Source organism: Grus americana, chromosome 1 (assembly GCF_028858705.1).
Source record: "Grus americana isolate bGruAme1 chromosome 1, bGruAme1.mat, whole genome shotgun sequence".
NCBI classification, from domain to species: Eukaryota; Metazoa; Chordata; class Aves; order Gruiformes; family Gruidae; genus Grus; species Grus americana.
This window is the reverse complement of record NC_072852.1, coordinates 27,390,661-27,416,946: the sequence shown is the minus strand read 5'-3', so window position 1 is coordinate 27,416,946 and position 26,286 is coordinate 27,390,661. Positions and strand designations below refer to the sequence as shown.

At 45.5% G+C, this 26,286-nt stretch overlaps 2 protein-coding genes across 4 annotated transcripts in view; both read right to left on the bottom strand.

The window, feature by feature from the left end:
* Positions 1-26,286, bottom strand: part of LOC129205687 (ankyrin repeat domain-containing protein 26-like) — a 277,628-nt gene that overhangs the window by 165,746 nt on the left and 85,596 nt on the right. Inside the window, exon 41 of one of the 3 annotated variants that reach the window (XM_054823731.1) lies at positions 4,593-4,737. The exons of 1 other annotated variant lie outside the window; for it this stretch is intronic. In XM_054823731.1, coding sequence (XP_054679706.1) covers positions 4,627-4,737 — 111 coding nt within the window. In that variant the 3' untranslated portion in view covers positions 4,593-4,626. Of the gene's footprint in view, positions 1-4,592; positions 4,738-13,927; positions 14,115-26,286 lie in introns of those variants that run through there. One more of the 3 variants, XM_054823748.1, reaches the window with a different exon arrangement.
* LOC129205720 (uncharacterized) lies at positions 5,682-13,244 on the bottom strand. Its single transcript, XM_054823789.1, has 9 exons — positions 12,997-13,244; positions 10,646-10,788; positions 10,432-10,493; positions 9,810-9,962; positions 8,329-8,504; positions 8,034-8,127; positions 6,816-6,950; positions 6,452-6,564; positions 5,682-5,824 (listed from the first exon to the last, which is right to left on the bottom strand). The coding sequence occupies exons 1-9, from the start codon at positions 13,242-13,244 to the stop codon at positions 5,716-5,718; spliced, it is 1,233 nt and encodes a 410-aa protein (XP_054679764.1). The 3' UTR covers positions 5,682-5,715.

The window sequence follows — 26,286 nt, the reverse complement described above, 5'->3', positions numbered from 1 at the left end:
GAGAGGGAAACAATCAACAACAGTACTGATAACAGATATTCACAATGGGTGATAACAAAGAACAATTTACGGATCCGAGGACCGACCAACTGGACGCTCAGCCTGTTCCAGAGCCACACCGAACCCGCCCCTGCCCGACTAGCCCCCTTTTATGGTGAGCATGATGTCACATGGTATGGAATAGCCCCCGGCCAGCTTGGCTCACCTGTCCTGGCTCTTTGTGAAATTAACTCTATCCTTGCCAGAACCAGGACATTATCCACCCCTTATTCCATACCATCTACGTCATGCCCAGATTATTTCACAGATCTCATTCCCTTAACTCTACGGGCTATCGCTCTAAAATGCCTGTCAAGTTCATTTAGTCCATGGCTTTTGGGTTCCATCTGCCATTACAGTCTCTCAGAGCAGGAGCAATGGTGCGTGCTACTGGATTGTTGCACGCTACATCCCGAGTTTTCACGGCCGGTGTATCTGGTGTGGTCCATGATCACAGTCTGGATGTCAAAGATGTGATTTTTAATGAAGTTCCTGGGCACCAGTTGAAGTCAGTTCTAGTTCCATCATCATGGCACTTTGTTCAGTTTCAAAGTCCATCCTTCATTAGTTTTGGGTGATTCTTATGGTCATACCATCGATACAGTATATAGCTATTAATATCATACAATTTGATTAATTGGCTATTTTCACCTAAAATCAAATCCCCTTGGGGTACACACCGGACTTCCCCATCTTTTCTCATCACCCACCAAGTGCACCCTGGTCCCTGAGCAAAAGCAATCCCACAGATGGGCTTGCCTTTGCCTGAAGCGGAGATAACCCAAACTGTTTTACCCAACATATTTTTCATGCGCACTACAGGAACTTTATCCCCTTCTACTGGGCGTGGAAGTTTTGATTGGGCAGGGCCAGCTCGATTGGCAGATCCCCTAGTGTTAACTAACCAGGTGGCCTTTGCTAAATGGGTGTCCCAGTGTTTGAGGGTCCCACCACCCGTTGCTCTCAGGGTAGTTTTTAGCAGTCCATTGTACCTTTCAATTTTCCCAGAGGCTGGTGCATGGTAGGGGATGTGATACACCCACTCAATACCATGCTCTTTGGCCCAGGTGTCTATGAGGTTGTTCCGAAAATGAGTCCCATTGTCTGACTCAATTCTCTCTGGGGTGCCATGTCGCCACAGGACTTGCTTTTCAAGACCCAGGATGGTGTTCCGGGCAGTGGCATGGGGCACAGGATATGTTTCCAGCCATCCAGTGGTTGCTTCCACCATTGTAAGAACATAATGCTTGCCTTGGCAGGTTTGTGGGAGCGTGATGTAGTCGATTTGCCATGCTTCCCCATATTTATATTTCAACCATCGGCCTCCGTACCACAGAGGCTTTACCCGCTTGGCTTGCTTGATGGCGGCGCATGTTTCACATTGATGGATGACCTGTGAGATGGCGTCCATGCTCAAGTCCACCCCTCGATCACGGGCCCATCTATATGTCGCATCTCTTCCTTGATGGTCTGAGGTGTCATGGGCCCGTACCTCGGTCAGTATCTTTCAGAACTGATTAATAATTACACCCAATCTATGGGAAAGACAGGGGGGGATACCTTCTCTCACTCTTTCACCTCCCCTTTTCCCTTTTGGTTGGTTACAACAATTTTTGAGAATTTTGAATACCCTTGGAATGTTCAGGCTAGTATATTCCTATTGCTATGTCTCCTGCATGCTTTCCAACTCCTGTTCAGGGTTAGCAAAAATTGTTTCAAGAATACCACCCAAGGATCTTCCCCAAGGCTGAATGGTCAGGGCTGGCATGGCATGTGGGAGACTATGGGCGGGTATCTAGAGACCTTCTCACCCCCAATGGTTTGGAGCTTCACTCCCGAACAACTGCAAGACCCTGATAAAATGGTAGAATATTTGAAAGGAAAATGCTGTGGGGATTCTAAGGAGACACAACTTACTGCACTGTGCTGGGCCCTGGCCACAATCTATCAAACACTGCTTGAGAGTAGACAGCACCACCCAGAGGGAGAGAGCAGACCCACAAGCCCCGCAGCTGCCCAGGCCCCCGCAGCAGGCCCCGCAGCTGCCCAGGCCCCCGCAGCAGGCCCCGCAGCTGTCCAAACCCCAGCAGCAGGCCCCGCAGCTGCCCAAAACCCTGCAGCAGGCCCAGTAGCTGCCCAAACCCCTGCAACAGGCACCGCAGCTACCTGCTTGGCTCACCTGTCCTGGCTCTTTGTGAAATTAACTCTATCCTTGCCAGAACCAGGACAACCTGCTACTAACAATGTTTTTTCTTATGTTTAAATGGAATTTCCTGCATTTCAGATATCAGTTTGTGGCCATTGCCTCTCAGCTGACTGCCACTGGATGCCAAAAGGCTGCTGCTCTTCTTTACTGCCCCCTCCCCTCAACTGATAAGATTTCTCCCTTGAGCCTTCCTGAATGAAATTCATTACAAAAAGATCTTTGCTACCTTGAGGCCTCTCCTGTTCTCATACCAAGAAGCCATAGAAGAATGGTTTCATTGCCTCTGTCTCATCTTGCTAGCACTCCTAGCTGATTGCTGTATCTCTCATGCTGCCTTCTGCATTGACCTGAGAATAGCATGGTAGAAAACTAATTTGGCTGAGAAAGACTAATTTCTTTCTGCTGGAGCAGTTCCACAATCCTGGTTCTGCATGTAGTAGCACAGGCATCTGTACTGGCCCACAGCAGAGAAGGCATAAGCTGATAGTGGCAAGGGTATTATCATAAGGAACAGATACTTTGGTACTGCAACCTAGAGGTTGCTCACTGACCGTTGCTTCTGGGGTGTTATCTCAGCAGCTCAGAAGATGCACAGGTGAGATGAACAGGAAATGGCCGGGGAAGTGGAGAAGTTCCAGAAGGCTCTTCGTGATCAGGAGTTGGAAGTCAAGATTGCCTTGGCTAAATGTATGGCCATTCTTGAGTGGTGCCATCACGCCTAACACCATGACTTTGTATTTAAGAAGGTTGATCTCATCTTTGTGCCTTTGTGCTTGCAGATGTTGAATACATTCTGCAGTGTTTTTCTTTGTTGCATGTAGCCAAAGACAAAAATTAAAGCTAAGAGTAGGCCAAACTTGGGCAAAATGCTCATTATATTGGGTAGGAGGTCTGCCTAAATAAAAGCAGGCCCGCACTTGAAAGTTTAGGATCACTGGAGATATTTCCTGTTTTATTTTGGCTGTAAGAGCAAAAAATTATTAATGAAAGGATTTTATTATTCAAATTTGTCTGGTCAGTCTTTGGGTGGTATATTAGACACAGCTCTGGTGTTACAAGAGGTACTGCGTGTGGGCAGGTCTCGTGTGCACAATGCAGTTTGCTGTGAAGATCCCCACATCAGTGCTGGACATTTCTTGTCTTCCAGGCCTCAGGAGCCTCCCCCAACTGCCATGGCATCTCTGAGATTATCAAGAGTCCCCACAGTGACACTGGAGATGGACTTTAACATGAAAAAATTGACGGGACTTCTCTCTACTGCCTCACCCCCCACCCCACTGTAACTGGTATCAACACCTGTTATGCCAGATGCCAATGCTGAATTTCCATTCTGCGGCTCCACCAGCCAAGAACTTTCCCCTCTGACTGACAGCCTCAGCCTCACGGCAGCACAGGGCAGGTTAGGAGCAAAGCTGAAAACAGGTCACATCTGAGTTTATCACAGGGACAACTCAAAGTGAAGGGCAAGATGTTCTGCACCTGCTTTCTCTGCAGAGAGATGCTAGAAAGTACCAAAAGCTGAACTTCTCTTTGACTGCTGTGGTGCAGGCTGGAGAGATATCTGAATGCCTTTTCCCTCTGTGGGCTACAAATTGGTCAGCTTCCCACGGGATCAAAACCTGTGGGATTTGCCAGTGTTTCCTGGCTAGCAGAAGCTCACCCACTACCTTCTGCCCCGACCACAAGAAGGATTGCTCTAAACCAGAGGAAGAGCCTGGGAACTGATAATTAGCAATTCCTCAACTCTAGTCCACACAACTGTGCTTCAAGCCTCCCTGGAGGAAAAGGAGAGAGATGTGTGCTGGGCATTTGCCTGGCCTCCAGGACGAGCTGCAGCTGTGAACAGAGCTGAAGTGAGCAGAGGAGAGCTCTTGCTTGGACTTATGGCCTTGCTTCTCTCTCACAAGCGAAGATGTCTGCGCGACTGATTTTCACTCAGACCAAGGTCAGAGAGAGAAGTCTTAACTGCCTGCTTAGGAAGAAAGCCTGCATAAGCCTTCAAAAATATGACTCATCATCCATACCAGCTAGGGCCAAAGAACTCAAATTCTATGACAAAATGCAGCAGTTCTGCTAAAATGTCACAACAGTTCTAGCAGCCATCACCATTTTGCAGCAATCAGACGGGTCCTTGTCTGTACCAGAGGCAAGCGGAGGCAGTAAGAGTGTACAGCCACATGAAAAGGGAACGGGAGAAGCGAGACCAGCAGGGGGAACAGAAGAAAATAAAGACGCATCCTGGATTACACATTTTATTAAATACCAAGTTGGAACAACATATTTGGCATTAGATGGTGGTAGCAGCACAAAACTGTCATCTTCCTGCCAGTGTGGTGGCCATGGCTGCTCTTCCTCACTGCCTGGCAACTCCAGTCCCTAAATTAGCAGGTGGAAGGGAAACCTTTCCTCTCAGTATAACCGCTCCTTGTTTTCTGGAGTTGGGACTTCTCTGCTCCAGCATCTTCTGATGGGTAATGATGCCATCTCGTCAGCTGTGAAAACAGTGAGAGGCAGTTGACTCATTCCACAAGAATACCTTCTAAAAATGAAAGTAGCTCTGAAACAGGGCTGCTTTAGCAACACATCTGAGTAACAAGCAGAGAAGTACATAAAAGGTTACATGCTACTGACCAGCCAGAACAACCACAACAGCACTTCTGGGAACTCTGCTTCTGGGTCCCCATAACAAGGGAAAGATGGGCTGAGACAGCAGCTACTGGTGAGCAGTAAGTTTGAGAAGTTTTTCTGCATCACCTCACCGCACCGTGCCCTGGGAAGCAATGGCACTGTTTAAAAAACCAACACCTGAGCTGCCTCCTGCTCAACTGGTGCCTAAGACGGGGCTCAAGGGCTGATCTTGAGCAAAGCCAACTTCATACAGTGGTTCCGAGTTATGATGGTGTTACTTGCCTCTCTTCCAGAGAAGGAATTAATCTGTCAGGCCTAGAAGATGCTGCCACAGCCTCAAGCTGCAGCCAGGCCTGTGCTGGAACACATGGCTCTCAGCCCTGACCCTCACCTGCAGACATGATGTCCTGGTAGGACTGCAGACCTGCCTGTCCCTCTGGATGGGCCTGGCGATCTGCACTCTTGGCTGGCCCCGCTGACTGTCACTGGACCTGTTCTGCTCTTCTGGGTGAGGGCCTGTGGGACTGCTCCCTGGCCCATGAGCTCACAGGCCCTGCCAGCCTTGCTTCAACTCTTGGCTTGCCCTTGACGTGCCTTTGCAGATACTGCTCTGCACATTCATTTTTACCCATGATGACAACTACAGCAGTGTCACTACTACTACAACAGAAAGAGCATCAAGAAGAGAACAGATAATTGACTATACCAAAAAAGTCTAGGAAAAGGGTAATATAGGTCTCAAAAGAGGAAAAAACACCCCACAACAAAAGAAAATCACCAAGAAAACTCCAAACAAACCAGAGCTCACCTTTGTTCTTCATCTACCACCTTCACTGACCATTTCAGAGCAGTTGTTCTTCATTTCTTCCTATAAACAATGGGGGGGCCTCCACTTCTCTCCCCTCATACACTCTCAGTTTCTTCATAGCTCTGCTCAGAAGGCTAATCAACCTACACAGCAAATGAGTCAAGAAAACAATGAAGCAATGGAACAACTGGCCTTTTTCACATACTCTTATGATGACAGCGCAGATGTGGCTTGCTTGATCTTTAACGTGCTTGATACACCAGCAATGACTGAGAAAAAACAGCATTCCTGTGCCACAAATCACTCAGAGGATCCAAATTTCACCTTGTGGTGGGTTGACCCTGGCTGGAGACCAGGTGCCCACCAGAGCCACTCTCTCACTCCCCTCATTCACTAGACAGGGGAGAAAAGGTATAACGAAACGCTTGTGGGTCAAGATAAGGACAGGGAGAGATCATTCACTAATTATCGTCACGAGCCACCCCTGTAGCGCCCCCGCTGCCAAAACCTTGCCATGCAAACCCAACACACACCTGAAAAGAGGAATAAAAGACTTCCTTCCCCCCAGGATGTCTGCAGGGCAACCTGTATTTGCATTTCATTTAGCAGCTATTGAATACTATAGGCTCATGCACAGAAGTGCCGTGCAAGAACTAACGTGAGGCTTGAATTTGCTCACAAACAGTTATGTACACCTATTTTTACGGTAAAGTTCAATACGGCTTGACTTCTACTCAGGGGTACCTCTTCACCATACGAAAAACACATACCTCTCACAGTCCTTCTGCAGTTTGAAGTTTATTCTCAGTTCTTCACACAGATGCACTTCATCTCTGCATATCCCCACTATCAGCTTCTTCACTGGCCATCCTTTACTGTCGTGCTTTCAAAATAGAAAAGATCCATGACACACACAGCATAAAAACAGTATCTACGTGTGGTATGTGCATCTAGCGTTCTCAACAGAGAAGCTGTCTCTCTCTGTTGCTTCCTGTGTGACCCCCAAATGACAAGATACTCAGCACCTGAATGGCAGGGGTAACAGAAAAAGCCAAGCATGTAAGAACTCGGCAAAAAGGTGAACACAGTTCTCCTGGATATTGGATAGGCATCTGGAGAATTTTCTGGGCTCACCTGTTGCAAAAGTTGAGCCTTTTCCCTGTCATTCTGAGCAGCACGCTCTTCAAGGTAGTATCTTGACTTCAATTGCTCTTCCCACGTGCTGTGTGAGTCCTTTGATGTCCAAGCCAGCAGATTCTGCTTTTGCATCTGTGAAAGCAACAGTGGCAAAAGAAAAACCTAAGGTGACCGGAAAGACAACTCTGAAATAGAATGCAGTAACTGAAATAGAAACAGGCCTAAGCTCTCTGCTCCCCATCCAAAATCTAAAACACACCTCGGGAAACATAAGCAAGAACAGGAGTTGAAGCTGGAGGAAAGAATGAACACTCTAAAAGCGATAAGATGAGGTTACAGCTTTGGGGGATAAGAAGACACGCATACACACACACACACAAAATCACCCTACAACTTTCTTCCAAAGGTCCTCCAGAGTGCATAATGATACCTACTTTATAAAATAATAATTCCTCTAGTGCCCACCACAGAAAATACCCTACCCTCACGACTTCTGTAGCAACTGTACAATCATCTGAGAGCAAGAAAATGCTCTGCCTGCTACTGTACAGCATCACCTCACCTAATTATTCTATACCTCTGCCCCACTGTGTGGCAGGAACGAACCATCGCCTGTTCACAGGTGGGAAAGGGACCCTTCACATGGTCTCAAGGGCAAGCTGTGACAAAGCAACACAGATCTCCCAAGTCCAGTCTCCTCTCTCAGCTTTCAACCACAGATCTCCCTCCTGCCCCCAACATCCATCCTATCCATCTGTCATAGTTTAACCCCATTAGGCAGCTAAGCACCACATAGCCACTTGTTTGCTCCCCCCCGACAGGATTTGGGAGAGCATTGGCAGGGTAAGAATGAGAAAACTGATGGTTTGAGATAAAGACAGTTTCTTAAGTAAAGCTAAAGCTGCATAAGCGAGCAACGCAAAAGAAGGAATTCATTCATTACTTCCCATCGGCAGGCAGTTTTTCAGCCATTTCCAGGAAAGCAGAGCTTCTTCACATGTAATGGTTGCTTGGAAAGACAAATGCCATATCTTCAAACATCCCCCCCTTCCTCCTTCTTCCCCACAGCTTTTATTGCTGAGCATGATGTCATATGGCACGCAGGAACTGAGTTTCCCTAGGCTTTCCAGGAAAATCTCATCTTAAGATTTCCCCACAGAAACAGGTAACTAGGCTCAGGAGTTCACAAAAAAGGGAAGTTTATGATCAGCTTACTGAGGCAGAAGCTTGCAGGTCTCTCTGAAGGGCTTCAATCCTACTGCTCTGTTGCTGGACTGTGGCTTCCAATCTGGCATTTTCAATTTCAAGGCTTAAAAAGAAATACAGGTCTTATTACGCAAATCCACCAGAGCACCAATTCTGAAAGAACAGCGTGAAATAACATCATCTAAACCAAAAGCATCTTTCAAATTTGTGTTTTAACTTGCTGTAATGCAACAAGGCTATCCTGCTGTTTTTGAACAATCCCAGAAAGCGACAGACACCTTGCTTCGCTGTGTTACTCTCTTACCGTTGCACGTGTTCTTCCAGTTGTTTTACAGTAGTATTAGCCCCCAAAGATGCCAACAGGAGGTCCTGCAGTCTCTGGGAAGAAGCTATGACTTCTCTTTCCTTATTATCCAAGGCAGTCTTCAAGTCACGAACACAACGCTCAGACTGAAGACGCTGTTCTTCCAACTCCTGCAACTGTAAAATCAAAGTAGGAATCCAGAGTAGTCAGGTGAGCTTATACAGAGGAGTCAGCTGCTGCTGAAGAATTCAAGCGCTGCATATATCGGCACATTCCCTCTACTCAAAGAGCTGTAATCATTTCAAATACATTCAAACCTTCTCTTCTACTAGCAAAGGAACACAAACCGTGTTACTTCATCATCCTTTATACCGGCCTCTCCCATCCCTCCACTGATTTCCTATTAGCACGGTTCTAAGCACCGACACTGCTCCTGCTGCCCTTTCAGTGGCTTGTGACACTCTTTGTATCCACTTGTCTGCTCCTCCATGAAAACAGGAATTAGAAAAGTTCCTCCTTCTCCTAAAATGAACCCACAGCTCCCTCATAAGGAGATTTAAGATGATCTCTGTTTCAGAACTGTGAGGCCTCTATACTTCAGTTTTTGTAAGAACACTGCAAAAGGAGGTCCCCACCTCAGAAAGCAGCTTACAATTCACTTGCAAGAAAGCTGCTTAAGGACAGCAAGTTACAGCAGGCCCAAAGAAGGGAGAAAAAAAAGGTGGTGAGATGCTGCTTTGGATATACAGTGCAAACACACCACCTACAAACAAACTCTGCTTCTTGCTTAGTTCAATCCAGATGGTTCTGACACCTGTGTTATTGAAAAAAACCCCAAACTCTAACAACTCCTTAAAAAACGTTCCTTCAACCATGAAGAAGGTTCACATTGTTTTACACGCTGTGCACCCAAACCAAAGATGACCTTCACATGTATTTAGCAAGCTACATATAAGGAGAATATAGAGAGAGTGCAATATCCTGACCAGGGAAATCATGCCTCAGAGCAGAGGTGAGTTTTGAGAGAGAACGAACTGCTCTGTTTGTACCTAGCTGCCATAAGGCTGCTCCTAATGTACTGCCTTGCCCCTCCAGTTTGTGAGGAGCTCCCCAAAGGGCAGGTTGCTTTTATCACCAGGGGAGGGGAGGAAGAAGGGAAGAGAAAGGACATTGCTGCAATAGTACCCCAGAGCCTGAACAAGAGCTTCTGCTGTGGGGTTGAGGAGCAAGATTGTCTCTTACTTGCAACAGAAACCAGGTGGCTTTTTGATGATTCAAGTAATATTGTCTTGCACTCTGGAAGAGGAAAAGGAGGCCACTTGGCTGAAGGTTTCACTGGCTTTGTGTCACAGGGTATCACTGTTAACTTCCTTAGATCTCTCTCCTACTGGCTGCCAGAATACTGTTTTGGCCTTTTTCATAGTGTACAGGAAGAAACAGCCACCCACAGGTTTATTCTTATAGTGACAGGCTTTGCATACCTCAGCTTCAACCGTGTCCAATTCCTTTTGCAAGCACAGATTGTCTTCCTCCAGGTCACGGTTGTAGAGCGTAGTAACATCCAGTGAAGCTTCTGACATAGATTGCTTTTTAAGAGCATCAGCAAGCTTCTGCTGCAGCTGTGTGACCCAGTCCTAAAGAAATGTTTTTACATGAGCATGAAGAACTTGGTAAGAACATGAGACTGAGGCATGCTTTTACTTAGCTTACATAGTTAGGTCAGTGTTCAGAGTGAATTGAAAGACAAGAATTGTTGCCTGCCACCAGCAGGCACCTGCAAAACTGATGACCTCTGTCTCCCCATCTTTCTCAGCCAAGCACCGCTATGCTACCAAGGGGAAGCAGGGGGAATCTTCACCGCTTCTAGACTATACTAGAAATCCGACTCGAAGGCCATTTGCTATGAGACCCAGGTTATTAGCTTGACCTGCCTTCGTCCCAGTCCTACGTGAAAAGCTGGCTAGAGCACGAGTATTTCAAGGGTCTCCACTTACAAATGTAACTGCTGCAGGAGCAGCAGCAGAGGTCAACAAGTTCAGAGGTAAGTAAGCCCAAAAGCAAGTGAACCAAGGGGGACCCCACTGCATCCCTCATAGAAAGTACCTCGAAATCCCTGAGAGATTCAGCATCTTCCTCTTGCTCTGCTCCTCCTGCTGGCAGGGCACCTACAAAGGAGGTAAGAAGTGACACACTGTGAGTGTTTATCTCACTCTGCTTTTTCCCATCGTCCAAGCCCAGCATCCAGAAGATGAGGGACAGTTCTACTACAGGCCACAGCGATTTTCCTCATCGGCCCTTCCGCAGTTAAGGATCGTACCTCCTCTGTGCTGAGCAATTGCAGCGTGTGTAAAGTCAGCAGTTCTCACTGGGCGGGAGGTGCTGAGAACTGCCTTGTCTGCTGCACCACCTGCAGAAGATTCTTCTGTCTTTTCACCATCTGTGTTTTCCATCGGTACCTTACTAAGGATATATACAGAAAGAGAGGAAATAAGAGTTGGTAGAAACAACCGCATCCTTGCATACACACTTGACTAGGAGAGCAACAGCCATTCCTTATTCCATTTTGTTGCCAACTGAGAAATGGTAACGCTCACACCTTACTCTTGCACTACCATTACAGATTCACAGATTGGGAGGGGTTGGAAGGGACCTCTGGAGATCATCTAGTCCACCCCCCCTGCTAAAGCAGGATCACCTAGACCAGGCTGCACAGGATTGTGTCCAGGTGGATTTTGAATATCTCCAGAGAAGGAGACTCCACAATCTCTCTGGGCAGCCTGTGCTAGTGCTCTGTCACCCTCAAAGTGAAGAAGTTTTTCCTCATGTTCAGATGGAACTTCCTGTTTTCCAGTTTGTGCCCATTGCCCCTTGTTCTGTCACTGGGCACCATTGAGAAGAGTCTAGCCCCTAGAAGAGTTGGGCCCCATCCTCTTGACACCCACCCTTTAGATATTTATAAGCATTGATAAGATCCCCTCTCAGTCTTCTCTTTTCCAGATATTCAGATTTATATTATTTATTTTATATATGAATTTATATTCATATATAAACAGACCCAGCTCTCTCAGCCTTTCCTCATAAGAGAGATGCTCCAGTCCCCTCATCATCTTTGTAACCCTACATTGGACTCTCTCCAGTAGTTCCCTGTTGTCTACTGGGTTGCCCAGAACAGGACACAGAACAGAACTCAAGATGTGGCTTCACATCTGGAAGGGCAGAGCGGAAGGGGAGGATAATCTCCCTCGACCTTCTGGCCACGCTCTTCTGAACGCACCCCAGGATACCATTGGCCTTCTTGGCCACGAAGCCAAGCTCATGGAGAGCTTGCTGTCCACGAGGACTCCCAGGTCCTTCTCCGCAGTACTGCTTCCCAGCAGGTCAACCCTTAACCTGTACTGGTACATTACATGACGAAATATTCGCTGCAGGCATGTTCATTCTCTAGATGCATGTAGGTATCTGTGAAGCACTTCAGCCCTGCTGGCTACAATCTAAACTGATGAACAACTGCTCCATAGGGATAACTGTCCTTATCCCAACCCACGAGGTTTTGCCTTTGTCTTCCCATTCTCCTCCCCATCCCACCAGGGAAGGGGAGGGGAGCAAGCAGCTGCATGGTGCTCAGCTGCCGGCTGGGGCTAAACCACGACAGCCCAGCTTCAATAAAGGTCTCAGCATATCATCAAACCTTGGTGCCATTACCAAAATGGTTCATAAATCAGCACAGACACTCTGACAACTCAGCCCCTCTAATGACCATGTAAACCGTCTTCCCAACATGTCTAGACACACGAGCATAATCCACAGCCATGAAGCCAGACTTATCATCATAAGAATATCAGCACCATGCCAAAGAAGAAGTTGGATTGCATTCATATCCCCAGCAAAGATGGCAACTGTAAGAGCAGTCCTAAAGCATCCAAAAAGTGATATGAAATATACCCGCTTCTGGAGGCACTGTGTTGTCATCATTTTAATTCCTGCTTGCTCCCAAACCAATTCTTTCCCCCTTTCCTACAAGCACAGTGAAAGTGAAGCCAAATACATGGAGGAGTTGGAGAATTCAGGTTGGAAGGGACCACAGGAGGTATCCAGGCCAACTGCTTTCCCAAGCAGACTCAGCTACAACCATGTCAGACCATGCTGCTCAGGGCTCCTTCCACTCTGGTCTTAAAAGCCCCCATGGATGGAGGCTGCATAAATTCCTGGGGCAAGGTGTTCGACTGCTCGACTGTCCTCATGTGAGGAGAGAACTGGTGATGCTTGAGCAGCTGCAGAACCACCCCACAGGGAGACCACAGCAAAGCGGCAAGTTCGCAGCATGCACTACCAACAGCACTCAAGCTGACCTGGCAGCTACAAGCAATGAAAAGCTCTGGAATTCATTCTTCCAGCTGACAGGGCAAATCTTGCTTTTCAAGTGATTAGCTTGAATGTGATCCCACACGATGCCTTAAGGGCAGATGCTTCTGCACGGCACCCTGAAAACTGCCAGTGGTGTTCATTGTGCCATGCTGATGCTCACGCTGGATCAGTAGACTCTTGAGTTGTGCTCCTTGTGCTTGAGAGAGGGCTGCCAAGGACTAGCAGAGCTTGGCTCAGAACCTCCCGCAGCAATGCCTGCCAGAAGCACTGATGATGTCCCATCAGAAAGCCAAAGCCCCTCACCATTTCTCTGTGTCTCGCCTGTTGATGCCAACTCTCTTCAGCCACCAATGCCACCGCCTCAGCCAGGCTGGGTCGCTGCGGGCAGCTGTGTGGTGCAGCCTGCCCAGGTCCTCCTTCTGGAGCTCATAGGCACTGGTGGTGGTGGCAGCATAGGGCTGACCAGAAGTGCTGCCGGAAGGCAACTGCTGCCACTTCTTGCAGAAGAGTCCCATGAATTGGTGCACGCTGCGGCGCATGCTCCGGTGCATGCTGCGGTGTGGGCACAGCCCCGCTGGGAGTGATCCTCAGCAAGAGGCACCCAGCAGACTCTGCCAGGGCCCAGGCAAGAACAAGGACAAGGACGAGGGTAAGGACAAGGACAAGGGTGAGGATGAGGAGGAGAAAAGGCACAAGAGAGACGAGCTCGCCCCGAGCTGTGGCCGCGGCCTGGAGACCCCGAGGCGGGAGCAAGGAGGCACGATGCTCCCAGCCGGGGATGTGCTGCTGCTGCAACAGCGGCGGTGACAGCACTGAGCGCCTGCTCCCTGCGCCAGCAGGGCACGCGCCAGCCCCCTGCCTGCGCAACAAGGGCGGTGAGCACTCCAGGGGGCGTCACAAGGGGGTGTCACAGAGGGCAGGGTGACGCCGCCGTGCGGGCCGGTTGCGTGCCTGCAGAGGTGTGGCGGGCGGGTGTGAGGGCGACCCCAGAGGGCGGCCAGGTGCGCGGCACGGGGCTTGTGAGGGCCCCGCGGAGGGGGGGTTCTGCCCCCGCGACAGGGTGCCCCAATGCAGGGGCCCAGGCTGCTCCTGCCTGGCTGAAGGCTGCGGCAGATGCTGGAGCAGCTCTTGCCTCACCCGCTCTTGGTACTTGCCTCAGCGCGTGGCCAAGGTGCCTCAGGACACGCATCCCTGAAATGAGGCTCGAGGTGGAGTCAGAGCCCAGCTCGGGTGGTCAGAGCAGGCTCAGGGTGCCCGTTGATCGCTTCAAGCCTGCCATGTCGGAGCTCCAGGATGATGTGCTTCCTTCCAACAAAAGGCGGCCTGAACTTCCTGCAGTGTGACGAAAATCAAGGGCACCATCTCGCTTTTGTGTTGGTACAAGGGTCAGCACAAGGAAGGTGCTATTTAGTCCTTGAGTGCTGTGGAGGACAAAGATGTATTAATCAGGAATTAGATTAATGTAAGCTGTCTTTCCTTTGACGTGCCTCTAATTGCCCTAGCATGGTCTTAGTGCAGCTGAGAGTGGGGCCTCTTCAATCTGCTCTTTCTTGTGTCATTGTGCTTTGCAAGGTGTTGCGAAGGCTGTTAAACCCAACAAATCCTTGCTGCCATGTAACTTGTGAGCCTTGCAGTCATTCAGCCCGCAAGGACAGCTCATTTTGTGTTCACAGAGATGCAATGGCAGTAGGAATCACTGCCCAGCCTAGTGTTCAAAGGAGATGGTGCTGTATAGATGGGGGAGATAGGTTGGGGAATTTGTTCCTCATTATGTTTGGGAAAGAAATCCTAAACCACCATCGCTGTTGTAGTGTTTGGTGCCAGTGTTTTCCCAGGTGACCCCTACAGTGCAGTCTGTCCCCAGGCCTAGGGTGGGTGAGGTGGTTTTATGTTAGTTAAGTCGCTGTCCACATCATGTGGTGTGTCCCATAATCACTCCACAAGACAACAAGGAGTCTTGTGGAGTAAACCTTTCCAAATGGCTAAGGATTTCCCTCTGCCCCCTTCTTTTGTGCTCTCCTCAGAGCTTCACAGTCTCTTGCAGCCAGACTCCTGAACTCTGTTGAGCCCTGTCCTCAAAGCTTCCCAATGCCCCCTGGGGGCTCCAGCTGCAGCCTTTTTTTTTGTTTTGTTTTGTTTTGTTTTGTTTTTTTGTTTGTTTGTTTGTTTTAGCTAGCTTTACAACACAACTCAGTGCAGAGGGAGGTGGGTAATTAGGCAGCGTTGGGACCCAATGCAGCTTTTCCAAAGGCACAGTGCGTGCTCGGACAGGGCTTTTGAGCTGCCTTGTTGCCTTCCTGCCTGTGCCATCTGAGGAAGGAACGAAGTCCCCTGAGCGAGGAGACTAGTAGTTGTCCTCTCAGAAACGTGTTGCTGCTTTCCATGTGCGCTTTTTGCCATCTAGTGGCAGCAACGTATTGGTGTTCTGTTTGCATCTGATAATTGCACTTTCTAGGTGTGGTACAAAATTGTTTGTGCTGTAGGACTCCTCCATCAAGCAGCAAGGTGCAGCTATCCATCCGCACTACTGACTATGCTGCTGTGATGGAGAGCCAGGAGACTAGCTTTTCCTGGAATAGTTAGTCTGGGAGAAGTATCTATCCACTGTCAAGTAAAACCACAGGAATGCTCAAAATCGGTGCTTTTCTAAAGTTTAATGGAGTTTTGAGTTGTTGAAGCAAATATTCACTATGTGATCATATGGACGCCTTGTTGCTGATTTGGGGATGTATTCTGAAAGGTAACATTGTGAGGCCTTTAAAATGAAAAGTTGTATTTTGATGGGAAAGTTTGTTCCATCAGTGACCCCGTGCACAATTAGGTACGCTATATCTCTGATATGCAACAGTTCTGTTGGGGATGCAGGTAGTTAAACCAGCTCCACGTCGCTGATGCCAAATTGCTTTAGAGGAACTTCCCTCACTGAACTACAGTCCTGTAGATCGGTAGAGATTGTATGTGGCTACCTTCCTGAGCTTCCACTCACTTTTGAAGCAGGCTATGACTTGGAAATGAGTTTGTTTTTATTGATGGCTTGTTCTAGCTCCTGACGGGAGGCTATGAAAAGTGTCTTTTCACATCCAGAAATCAGAGGCCTGCTGTTGGTCACCCCACATCTGAAAGATGCTATGATCCCACCAGTTTGCAAGTATGATAGGAATAATATCCATTCATATTACTGCTGAGGTACTGAGGCCTGAAGCAACCATTACCAGGCTTCAGCATGGGTGGTACATGCCAAAAGGCCATATCAGGTATGTCCCAGGTGCTTTGGGATAGATGTTGCATGCAGGAGTAGACATGATATGAAGTGTAGCTATTCGTGGAGTGTTTCCAGCATGTCCTGATGCTCTGAAAAGTGACCTTGGAGTGGTCCTTTATCTAAACAGCTGTACTGCGGCAACCCTCAGGAGCGATCTTGCAGAACAGCACTGAAACGGCCAAATACTCTCCAGGAAGCTATAATGCCTGAAAAGAACTATGCAATGCATACCTTTGGTAAGCAGGCTTTTTTGACAATGCATTTTTCTTTGCTCCAAGACAGGCATTATTTCCCAAGATATAGAAACACTGTGCAGAATACAGTCCAGTCAAAGCCAATATTGAAACTGCAGCTCAAAGGAGCATTGCACTGGAGATGAGGAACTAAGGTAGATCTACATTCCATGGTAGGATGGCTTTCTTAGCATAATTAGATTATGTTGCCATAGCTAGATTTGCTCCCATAAGCGAGTAAGCTTGTTTAGCAGTATCTTCACCCTGTTGAACAGGATACCATGAGGACAGACCCTTAATCCCACCTCATTTGATGTGTGTCTACAGAGCTGTTTCCTCACTGAGCTCTAGTGGCTCACCTCCCCCATGTGTGAAACCTGCTAATTTGCTTTCCTCTATGGAAACTTCACAGATGGCTGCTGCCCAATTACTACACCGTTTCCAGATGTCTAATTGATAGATGTTTGTTTAGCAAGCATCTGTGGTGCTACAGGGTGATCTTGCCTCCAAGTGCTTGCTATTGCCTTCCACTCAGAAGGACAGTGGTTGCCTTTCACCTCTGTGGTGCATATAAGCATTCCCTGATGGACTTTCCCTTTTAAAGTGATCGACTGGGTTCTGCCTGAAGCAGTTGAGGAAGTACTCAGCAAAACAACTCACAGGCTCTAAGTAATAGCTTTAGATGAGGATATTGGCTGCTGTTTGCAAAATTACTCTCTGCTTACACCCAGCCGTGGGACAGTAATTCAGAGAGAGGGCCAGTAAGCAACAGCTGGAAGTCGCAAAGTCCTTCACCACTCCAGCTGAATCCAGGAAGGGTGAATAGTCATAGCCCAAATGCTGCACAAAATAAAGAGTTCGTGTCTTTTCCATGCTCCTTCTTGGAAGAAGCATTTTATTTCTAAACATCTGTTACTGCAAGACAAGAACTTAAGCTAAATTTTAAGAAGGCTAGCACAGAAAGAAAAAAATACCAATAGCAGAGATATCTTGAATGTGCAGTTTATTACTGGGATACTAAATTTTTCATAATAAGTCAAAGACTTAATGTACTAATATATAATGAGCCCAACAAACATGAATGTTACATATTTACCCACAGAAATAGTCCTAGTAAGTAAACCAAATTGCCTGCTCCAGATCATCTGCCCTATTTTATTTATTGCAGGACATGATAACATAGTGTGCCAAGCTGGGGACAGAGCCCTTTCCTTATCTTTAAGTGGTGTGATGTGATTAAGAAATGATGTTCTTTCACTTCCACCTTATGTTTGGGAGTTTTGCTGTCCCAGTAAAGCATTATTCTGGTGTGTCGAAGCCTCTATGTATATAATATTTAGATTTTTGGGGGGTTTTGCAATTCAATTTCAGTTTCTTCTTCTGTCCAAGGAAATTGTTTTACAACAGTCTTGAAATAATCCCCTAATAAATAATTTTCAAACTGCTTAGTTTAAAATTATAAGCTCATAGAATGAAAGTAAAAGAGTTATTGAACCATTAAACCTTGTACTGGTTTAAGCCTCATCCTTCATTCATTGCCATTCACTGTGATAATTGTCCTTTAAGTATCTGAGAGAAGCTGAGAAACTGTCACTTACCAGTAGAAGTGATATAAAGAAGTGGCAAATTCTTCTCTTGAAGTGGGGCTTTTTTATAACAAATATAAAATGAGTAGCTATAAATGGTAAAATAACCCTTCTTCTGTGGCTGATGCTTGGCTGGTTGTATTTGGTATTCTCAGAGCTAGACAATTACTCTGTTTTATTGATGTTTGGTTTTTTGGTATTGAAGAGTGTGCTGAATGTAGTTACCTCTTTGTTACCATCTTTCCCCATTTTTTCAGTTATTATAACCACTTCTTGTTTCTCATATTTAAATAGTAAACTGGATTGCTATGTCAGTACAGAGCTTGCTGCAAAAGGCATTGAGTGTCCCACTGCTATTGTACAGTTATAATAATTTGGGTTTTTTCCCTATACAACTCTACCTGATAACCGGAGAAAAAATAGAAATAGACATTTATAATTTTATTGGGTTACCAGTAGTTATTGGAAGGACAACCATCTTTTCAGTAACTAGAGCGAGAGGTAAATAAGCAACAAATACTAAGGCATCTAATGAAAGATAGTGCAACATTTCTCCAAATTGCAGGATTGCAATTGGCCATTACATTTTATCAATGTAATTAAAAGGCAGATAAGAAAAGAATAACCTATGCAGTATACAAGCTGGAAAGTGTCAGTTAAATTTAGTTTTCAGCATCAGGTTTTTAAAAACATTGATTTCTCTATTTGCAGATAACTCTAAATAATGGTATGTTAATGAAAGAAAATGCAGGGTATGAATTTTACATGATCTAATGAAAGGATTACTTTTGATAATGAAAATATTGATTGTCTAAGAAAAATCTTTTATGAATGATGTGAAATAACTGAGTCCATTTCTTTATTCTGTCTCTGGGTACCACTGTTATGCCAGGTATATACTTTTTTGTCTGGTTAGTTTCTACTATCAAGATTTTTGATTGAGTAATGACAAATCAATCATTTTCTTCTTCATTACGAAGACTGGAACTTTCCTTGCCTGTTGCTATACATTTCAAATTACAGTGGTCTATTGTATACGCCTTGCACTATTTGTGGCTTTCATTATATACAGAATACATATGCACATATATAGTTGAGTAAGTATGTATATAAAATACAATTGATAGGCTATTTAAGATGTGTAACTAGCTTTGGAATACAAACCTTGTTTGTTTTCAGAGGCACTGTGGTTGTAGAGTGCTTGGAAAAATCTCCCCTCCTTTTTGTTTATACAGAAAACAAACAAATCAAGAAAACGCCCCAAACCCCAAATTAAGTGTTGTAATAATTAATTCTAATTCACCAAGGATCAAATCTAGAAAATAATAATTTTTCTCCTTGTTCCAGTCGGGGGAAAGGGGGAGAGAAATATTTTTTCTTACATAAAAGCCAATGAGGGATAGTTGAAGTGCCTTGTTCATCACAGATAACATAACCATCCTCAAGTAATACCTGTCAAAAGGCTGTCCTCTGCACCTAGCAGCTATGTGTGACAGAGAGTGGGTCAGCAGTGAATTCTGGTGCTGTTCCCAGGGATCTGATGGCTGTTGTCAACTTCTTCACCAGGCTGCTTGTGTTTGTTCCTAAGGAAAGATATTATGGATATGTTGTTTCTTTTCTTTTCTTTTTTTTTTTTTTTTAGAAGAAACTACACTTTTCAGAGAAATGTGACACGTTTTTACTTTCCTACCCTCAGGCTTGATCCTACTTGATCTCAGTAATACATCTCTAGGCTTGACCACAGTAAAAAGAAGAATGTCGCTATTATTGTCACTCTCCTCTAGGGAGAGTTTGTCTGCCTTGTTCAGCACTTTGTCTGGAAGAGGCTTTGGCTTAGTTGTGTCCCACCCTAGCAATAGGAACACTAGCTAGGTAGCTGAATTCTTCCAGTTCCCACTGGAGAGTTTTGTTTGTATGTTGTGCATTTGTTTGTTTTCTGAAGTTCTGGTGAGCTCCAGCTGTGGGTGAACTCGCATGTCTACTGCAGAACCACTAGATGTCCATATTATTTAGCATCGGCTTAATGTATCTTAGTATTTCCCGGGTTTTTACTTGGCTGGCCATGTCTTTCTCACAGAAGTGCAATACGTAGGCCTCAGTAGATTATACAAGTTTAATGATTTTTTTCCTAATGCATTTTTCTGCACAGATCCCCAGTGCCTGTGATCTACCATTGAACTAATAGTTGCGCTATGTCTGTCAAACAGCTCTGGAGTAATTGTTTATGGCTAGATAACTAGCTATACGGCAGATTATTTAAGATTAATAACACTGGACTCCATCTTAACTTGTACATTGTATGTTCAAATTCAGTTGGGTGGCAACACAAGTGATGTACCAGGTGTACTGGTCTACAGACTGCAGATAAAAACAGATATAAAGAAAGAGAGACTGGAAGAGAGGAAATTAGATATGCGGGTACTTGAGAAAAATGTTTGAGACCCATAAATACAGTCTGCAAGATGTTCGTCATTTGTATCAGTCTTAATTGTAAAGATGAGGAACAGTGTGTTTGTGTTTCCACCTAGGGCAGAACTGTTCTGAATTTTAAGGGAACAACAGCATGTCTTCTTCAAGGTTGACCGCTTTTGAAGCAAAACCCCAGGTACCTCAGACACAGAGCAATCAGGTGCAGGCTGAATGTAGGCTTTGAAACTCCGTGAGTCAGAGACAAATAGGAATTAAAATGTCGAGGCAGTCAATACCCGAGTAAAACCAGTCATTGTCCACAGAGCCAGCAGGGGTAGGTAACCAGTGAGGTTACGCTGGCCCCCACAGTCCCTGGGATCTAGTAGGCAAGCCACCCGTCCTGTTTGCACTGAGACAGTTTGGGAAATGGGTCCCTTTGTCCCTGCCTTGGTTGACACGCAACCACACAACCTAAATACCAAATCCTCCAAATTAGCACTCCTCTTGTCTCTTTCTCCAAGACTGCCTCCCTCAGATCTGCAGATGGTACCTCTGATACACCCACAGGAAAACAATCTCTTTGGTCACATGGCGATGACTAAACCTCTCACTTGCCATGGTCACCCCTTCTGCTTCCAGAAAGCAGTGCCACCGTCGAACCCCAATGAGGGTCTACTTCCCCCTTCACTTCAGCAGCCCTCTTCTACCCCTCCAGAAACCCCTCAGTGCCGTCATTGCCTGTAAGATGTGTGACATCTTACACAGTGGGAGCAAAACCCCACCGGCGTCACAGCAGTCTGTGTGACTGCTGATCTCTTCTGCCTGTTCTCTGGCTAAAACCTGGGGATGGAAGAGTTACAAGAATTCCTGCATTGGCATTGGAAGAATGGAGCTATTATTCTTGTTGGTTTTATAATTATGAGGAAAAATATAGATCAGCCTAGGGCATAGCACAGAACTATCAGTGACTGAGCATCGACTTTCGTATGAAACAGTTATTATAAAACACTTCCCGGTCATTTCCACAATTCATTGGTCAAAATCTACAGAAGGTTTTGTTCAGAACAAAGATACCCATGTCTTTTTTTTGCATACAGAGAGAATCATGTTATCTTGAGAGGATTATTTGTAACAGAAGTCATTATTTAACCCCAGCCAGCAGCTAAGCACCAGGCAGCCGCTCGTGCACTGCCCCCCCCAGAGGGATGGGGGAGAGAATCAGAAGAGTAAAAGTGAGAAAACTCGTGGGTTGAGATAAAGCCAGTTTAATAGGTAAAGCAAAAGCCACGCACACAAGCAAAGCAAGACAAGGAATTCATTCACCACTTCCCATGGGCAGGCAGGCGTTCAGCCATCTCCAGGAAAGCAGGGCTCCATCACGCGTAACGGTGACTTGGGAAGACAAACGCCATCACTCTGAATGGATCCCCCCTTCCCTCTTCTTCCCCCAGCTTTATATGCTGAGCATGATGTCATATGATATGGAATATAGGGGTCAGCTGTCCCGGCTGTGTCCCCTCCCAACTCCTTGTGCACCCCCAGCCTCCTCACTGGTGGGGTGGGCTGAGGAGCAGAAAAGGCCTTGGCTCTGTGTCAGCACTGCTCAGCAGGAACGAAAACATCCCTGGGTTATCAGCACTGTTTTCAGCACAAATCCAAAACACAGCCCCCTGTGAGCTACTATGAAGGAAATTAACTCTATCCCAGCCAAAACCAGCACAGAACCAGTTCCAAACCTGCTTTAATAAATAACGTTAAAAGGTGGTTAGGGGCAGATAGCTGTTTTGGGAGCTGCAGCGCACATCACCTGTGAATATCGAGGAAGCTCTGTGGCTGTGTGACTAGACTGTCGAACCTGCATTCGTTCAAACTTTTTCATTAGAACATTGCAACAGAGTTTCCACATGCAAAATACTTCGCTGGGTAAGGGTTAAATCCTCCTAGAGCAGACTGCTGCCAGCGGGAGGCTGGGCTCTGTCACTGAGCGGGTCATTGTCCCCAGGCATGTGGTAAGGGCTGAGATCTCTGACCCTTCAGCTCAGCTTTTTGAACATCTCAGATAGTTAATTATAAGCTCTTTCTGCATCAGTAGATCTCATAATTTCCCATGCAGTGACCAGTGGTAAACTATAGAAAAGCTGTTTTACAAACCTATTCCTCCTCGCCAGAAAAAAGGGAGGATGGTCACATCTGATCGATTGGAAGGGCAGAGAAGTTAATTATTTTTGCTTGTTTGCTCAGTAGCAGTCTTTTCAGGCCTCTGAAAGGAGACGCTGTGGAAAAGTTAGTGATGCAGAAAGTAATTTCCCTGGCGAATTTGTTTCTTTACAGACCGTGCATATGCCCCGTTTAATAAAGAAGAGAGAGGGGTGAGGCTTAGGTGCACTAATTCATCCCTGCTGGGGCGCTGTGAAGCCCTGCCGTGCGTAGGAGCTCTTTTCTCGGGCTGGGGAGCACCGCTGGGTGGGCTCAGAGCCTGGACAAAGCAACAGCTTTTGCTAATACGGTACTGTCATCCAGCAGAGAAATCGCTGGCAGAAGGTGCAAGCCAAGCCGGGCCGGGGCCCCATTCCTGTCCAGAGCATCACAGCCGTGTCTGCTCTGGCTGCCCACAGCTCTGTGTTTTACAGACACAGCTGTTTGGTTCCTGGGGTGAAGCTGTTCGTGGCTCAGTGCTAGGGCATGGGAGAGAGAAGCCATGGACAGTCCCTGTCCGTCTGTGTAGACATCCTCCAGTTATATTCCTGTTCAGCTTCCATGGGCACAACTTCCACCACCAATTTCCCTTTTTTGGCCCTAAATCAGCACAGGCTTATGACAGAGCTGCTAGAAGAGCAGGTAAATTCAGTGGTGCGCTTTCTCTACGGAAAGTTGTACAGTGATTGTAGAAGCTCAACATTTGTATTTAATCACCGGCTTTTGTCGTATTATTTTGTATGTATAGTCTCTATTTTGCTTTTTCGTTATCATGCCAGATTAGCAATCTTGGGAAGAAGCGTTAAAGCAAAATTTTACTAACTTGTGCTCTACTAACTTGCATTTTTACATAAAAGTGAGTTTTCATTTAGATTCCTTTCATATTCAAATCCCTCTGGAAGATGGATTTCCAATAATTACCCTGTCTGAAAGGTAACACAGGTGCCTGATGCCAGATGGGAGCTGTTGTGTGATCCTTCACTGTCCACCTGGTAAAGTTACGGACCCTCCTAGAGGAGCAAGTTTAGAACACAGGCACCTTAAGAAAATTCAGATGTCCTACACTAGTAAGTTTGAGTTTGAGTTTCAGGGCTTAGGTGTACCAGTATCATTATAACATATCATGCACTCCAACTCCTGAAATTCTACCATTTCAGGAATTAAAAAAAATGTGGATTTTATACAGTTTCTATGGAAAAATAATTCCAAACTAAAATTTCTAGTTTAGAAAAATGGAAATTTGTTGCTCTGCTAATTTTGGACCAGCCCTAGGGACAGTACATGGGGCCAGCGTGGAGATGAGGGAATCCTGCCATCGCTATACATGCATACTTACAGCAAGAGGATGCAGAAGGTGCTCTCAGGCCTTTGCAGATCTCTGCTGGAGTCTTGAATGAGAGCTGCCAGGCTGCTGGTTGTCTCTGGACATGCAACTGTATGGCACAAGGCCGTTCTGAACCGGCCGGGTCGGGAACCTGATGCACTACAGGTATGGCAGTCAGCGTTGCCTGGGCTAACTCACATAAGCAGAAGTTTGTGCAAACATGGGGTGGGTATTGCATCTGGGACCCAAGCTAATACCTGGATAACACTGAACTGTGCGGTGTGGGAATGCCTGTTTATCTGGAGATAGACTCAGTGTTTCTGCCTGACACTAGTGTGAACAGGGCAGTGTAACCTTTGGTAGGATGCCAAAGAGCTAGGGAGGTGTACGTTTTTTCTTCATAAATGTTTCTCCTGCGTTCAGATGTTACTACAGGATGTCTCAGTTCTAACAAATTGGCATTTGTGCCTGTGAAAGTATTTTTCCATAATAATAATAATAACAACAACAACAACGATGATGATGTATTCTTATTGACTCTAATCATAAATGATTGCATAAGAAATGAAACTGTTCTCAACAAATACATTAACAAACAACTTTTGTTGATACATTACCTTGCTTTGTTCATGTATTTGTTCTGTTATTCACTAATTTGATCCCTCTGAGCATTGGTGTTAATTAGTGAGGTTTAGCTGTTCCTGAACGTCAGTGAGAGATTTTAAGTATTTATAATTGTTTAACTACTACAGGATATTTTCAGCAATACTGAAAATCTAATTTTATAGGATATTAGGAGAATATCACAGAATCTAGCATTCATAATAAAGATAGGATATACGTTCTTCTTTATATGCCAAAACACAATGACACAAATTATGCAGGCTTTTTACCACAGGCGATGATGTGGGAGTGGATTTTTTTTCTGGCTGTTAAGTGATTAAGAAGAGCAGTTTTATAACCTGATCACAGGTGACAGGTGGGTTTTGAGACACAAAAGGAAAACAGAAGATAAGCATGACATCTTTCTCCATATCTCTGTTGGGCTGCTTGGATATTAGCTACTAATCTATAATAAGCAGAATTGTATGCTTCCTTTACCCTCTTCCTGGTATGCTCCATTATAGTTTTCAACTGGGTTTTCATTACCTTGGGTAATGAAAAGCAGCTAAGATGAAAATGAAGACTCTTGTGCTAGTATTTCTGATGCTGTAAGCAATATGAGTGCGCAAGGAAGACAATACCAAATTCTTTGCTAAGGTAGCAGCAGCCTAATCGGAATTGAATTCTTCAGATTTTCAGTCCCTTTTCCAGCAGGCATGTGAGCTGAAGTTCTCAGATTACCTGCTCAACTTCAGTAATGTTGCAAATACCTCCTGAGGGTATTGTAATGTCTTACACAAATATTTCAGCAACCTGCACTTCCTCACTGTACAGCTTTTTGGGGTTTGTTTGTTTGTTTATTTGCTGTCTGTGTTATTGCACATCTACCTATCCATAAATTTTCTTTTAGAGCTATGATGTTTAAGTTTTCTTGGGACAAAATCTTCTGTTACTATCTCCTTTTTTTTTTTTTTTTTCCCCCATCTTCATTGTCCTCCACTGCAGATTCCTGGATGGTGCGAGTTGATCTTGCTTCAGAAGCATATAATTTTATATCAACTGAGGACCTACTCTAGGGTTGCATGTTTTCAAGAGTGGCTCCATAGGGAATGCTACACCTGGGTTAGAGCCTTGTCTTTAACCTCATAGTCCTGCAAATCTTCAGAAGTTTCTTTTATATGTGAAGGGTGTAGTCACCAATTACTTGCAGATTTGAATGGGATCAGACCATTTCATGGAAACCTCAGTCAACCATTTTGAGATGTCCATATTTCCCCACAGGTTATCTATTCCTTCTCTCTTTCCACTATTGATTTGGGCTTTCGCCCCCCCCTAAGACACCATTCCTTGACCAGTTCTTTTGCCCTTACATGAATTATCATGTGGAAAGGCACGATTATTTCCTTAGCACTAATTTATAGTGCGATTTGTAGCCCTGGTCTAGCAAAGCGGTTATTTCCTTATATTTTCACTTGAAATTAATTTTTGCAGTCTTTTTCTCAAAAATAAAGTGCAAAATAAGTGCAGATCTCTTTGCCTTGGATATGGTAATTACAAATGTCTTCCTGAAAATTCCATTTGGCTAGTAATTTGCACATTAGCACAGCGTAACTTTGAAAGATGTGAGAGCACTGTAGTAGTGCATCAGTGCGAGTCCTATTTTTACCTTGTAGTGAGTAACGTGGGGTTTTTGTTTACATATAAAAAATTATGCATAGTCCAATTTTTTCTGACTTGGCAGACAAATAATATCATTCTCTTCCTGCTTCACTCCTACTGTGCATAAAATATTAACCCTGGTGTTACACAAAGGCAGGGTTTTTGCATTTAATTGTTACTCAGCTGCAGCCTGGAGAAAGTATTAATTAAGAGAAAGAATGATACCACTCCTTCCCAATGTATGCATTTTGTCTGCTAAATTGCTGAGACTAGGATCATGCTGGGCTAGTGCTTCTCTGTTAAATTCTTATTTTACATCAT

Bases quoted from the DNA above. Each gene is read 5' to 3' on its own strand.
- LOC129205720 (XM_054823789.1), bottom strand. From the start codon at position 13,244: ATGCACCGGAGCATGCGCCGCAGCGTGCACCAATTCATGGGACTCTTC. The intron at 10,789-12,996 runs GTGAGGGGCTTT...ATATATCCTTAG, and splicing joins AGGCGAGACACAGAGAAATG to TAAGGTACCGATGGAAAACA. The intron at 9,963-10,431 runs GTACTTTCTATG...ACATTTCTTTAG, and splicing joins AATCTCTCAGGGATTTCGAG to GACTGGGTCACACAGCTGCA.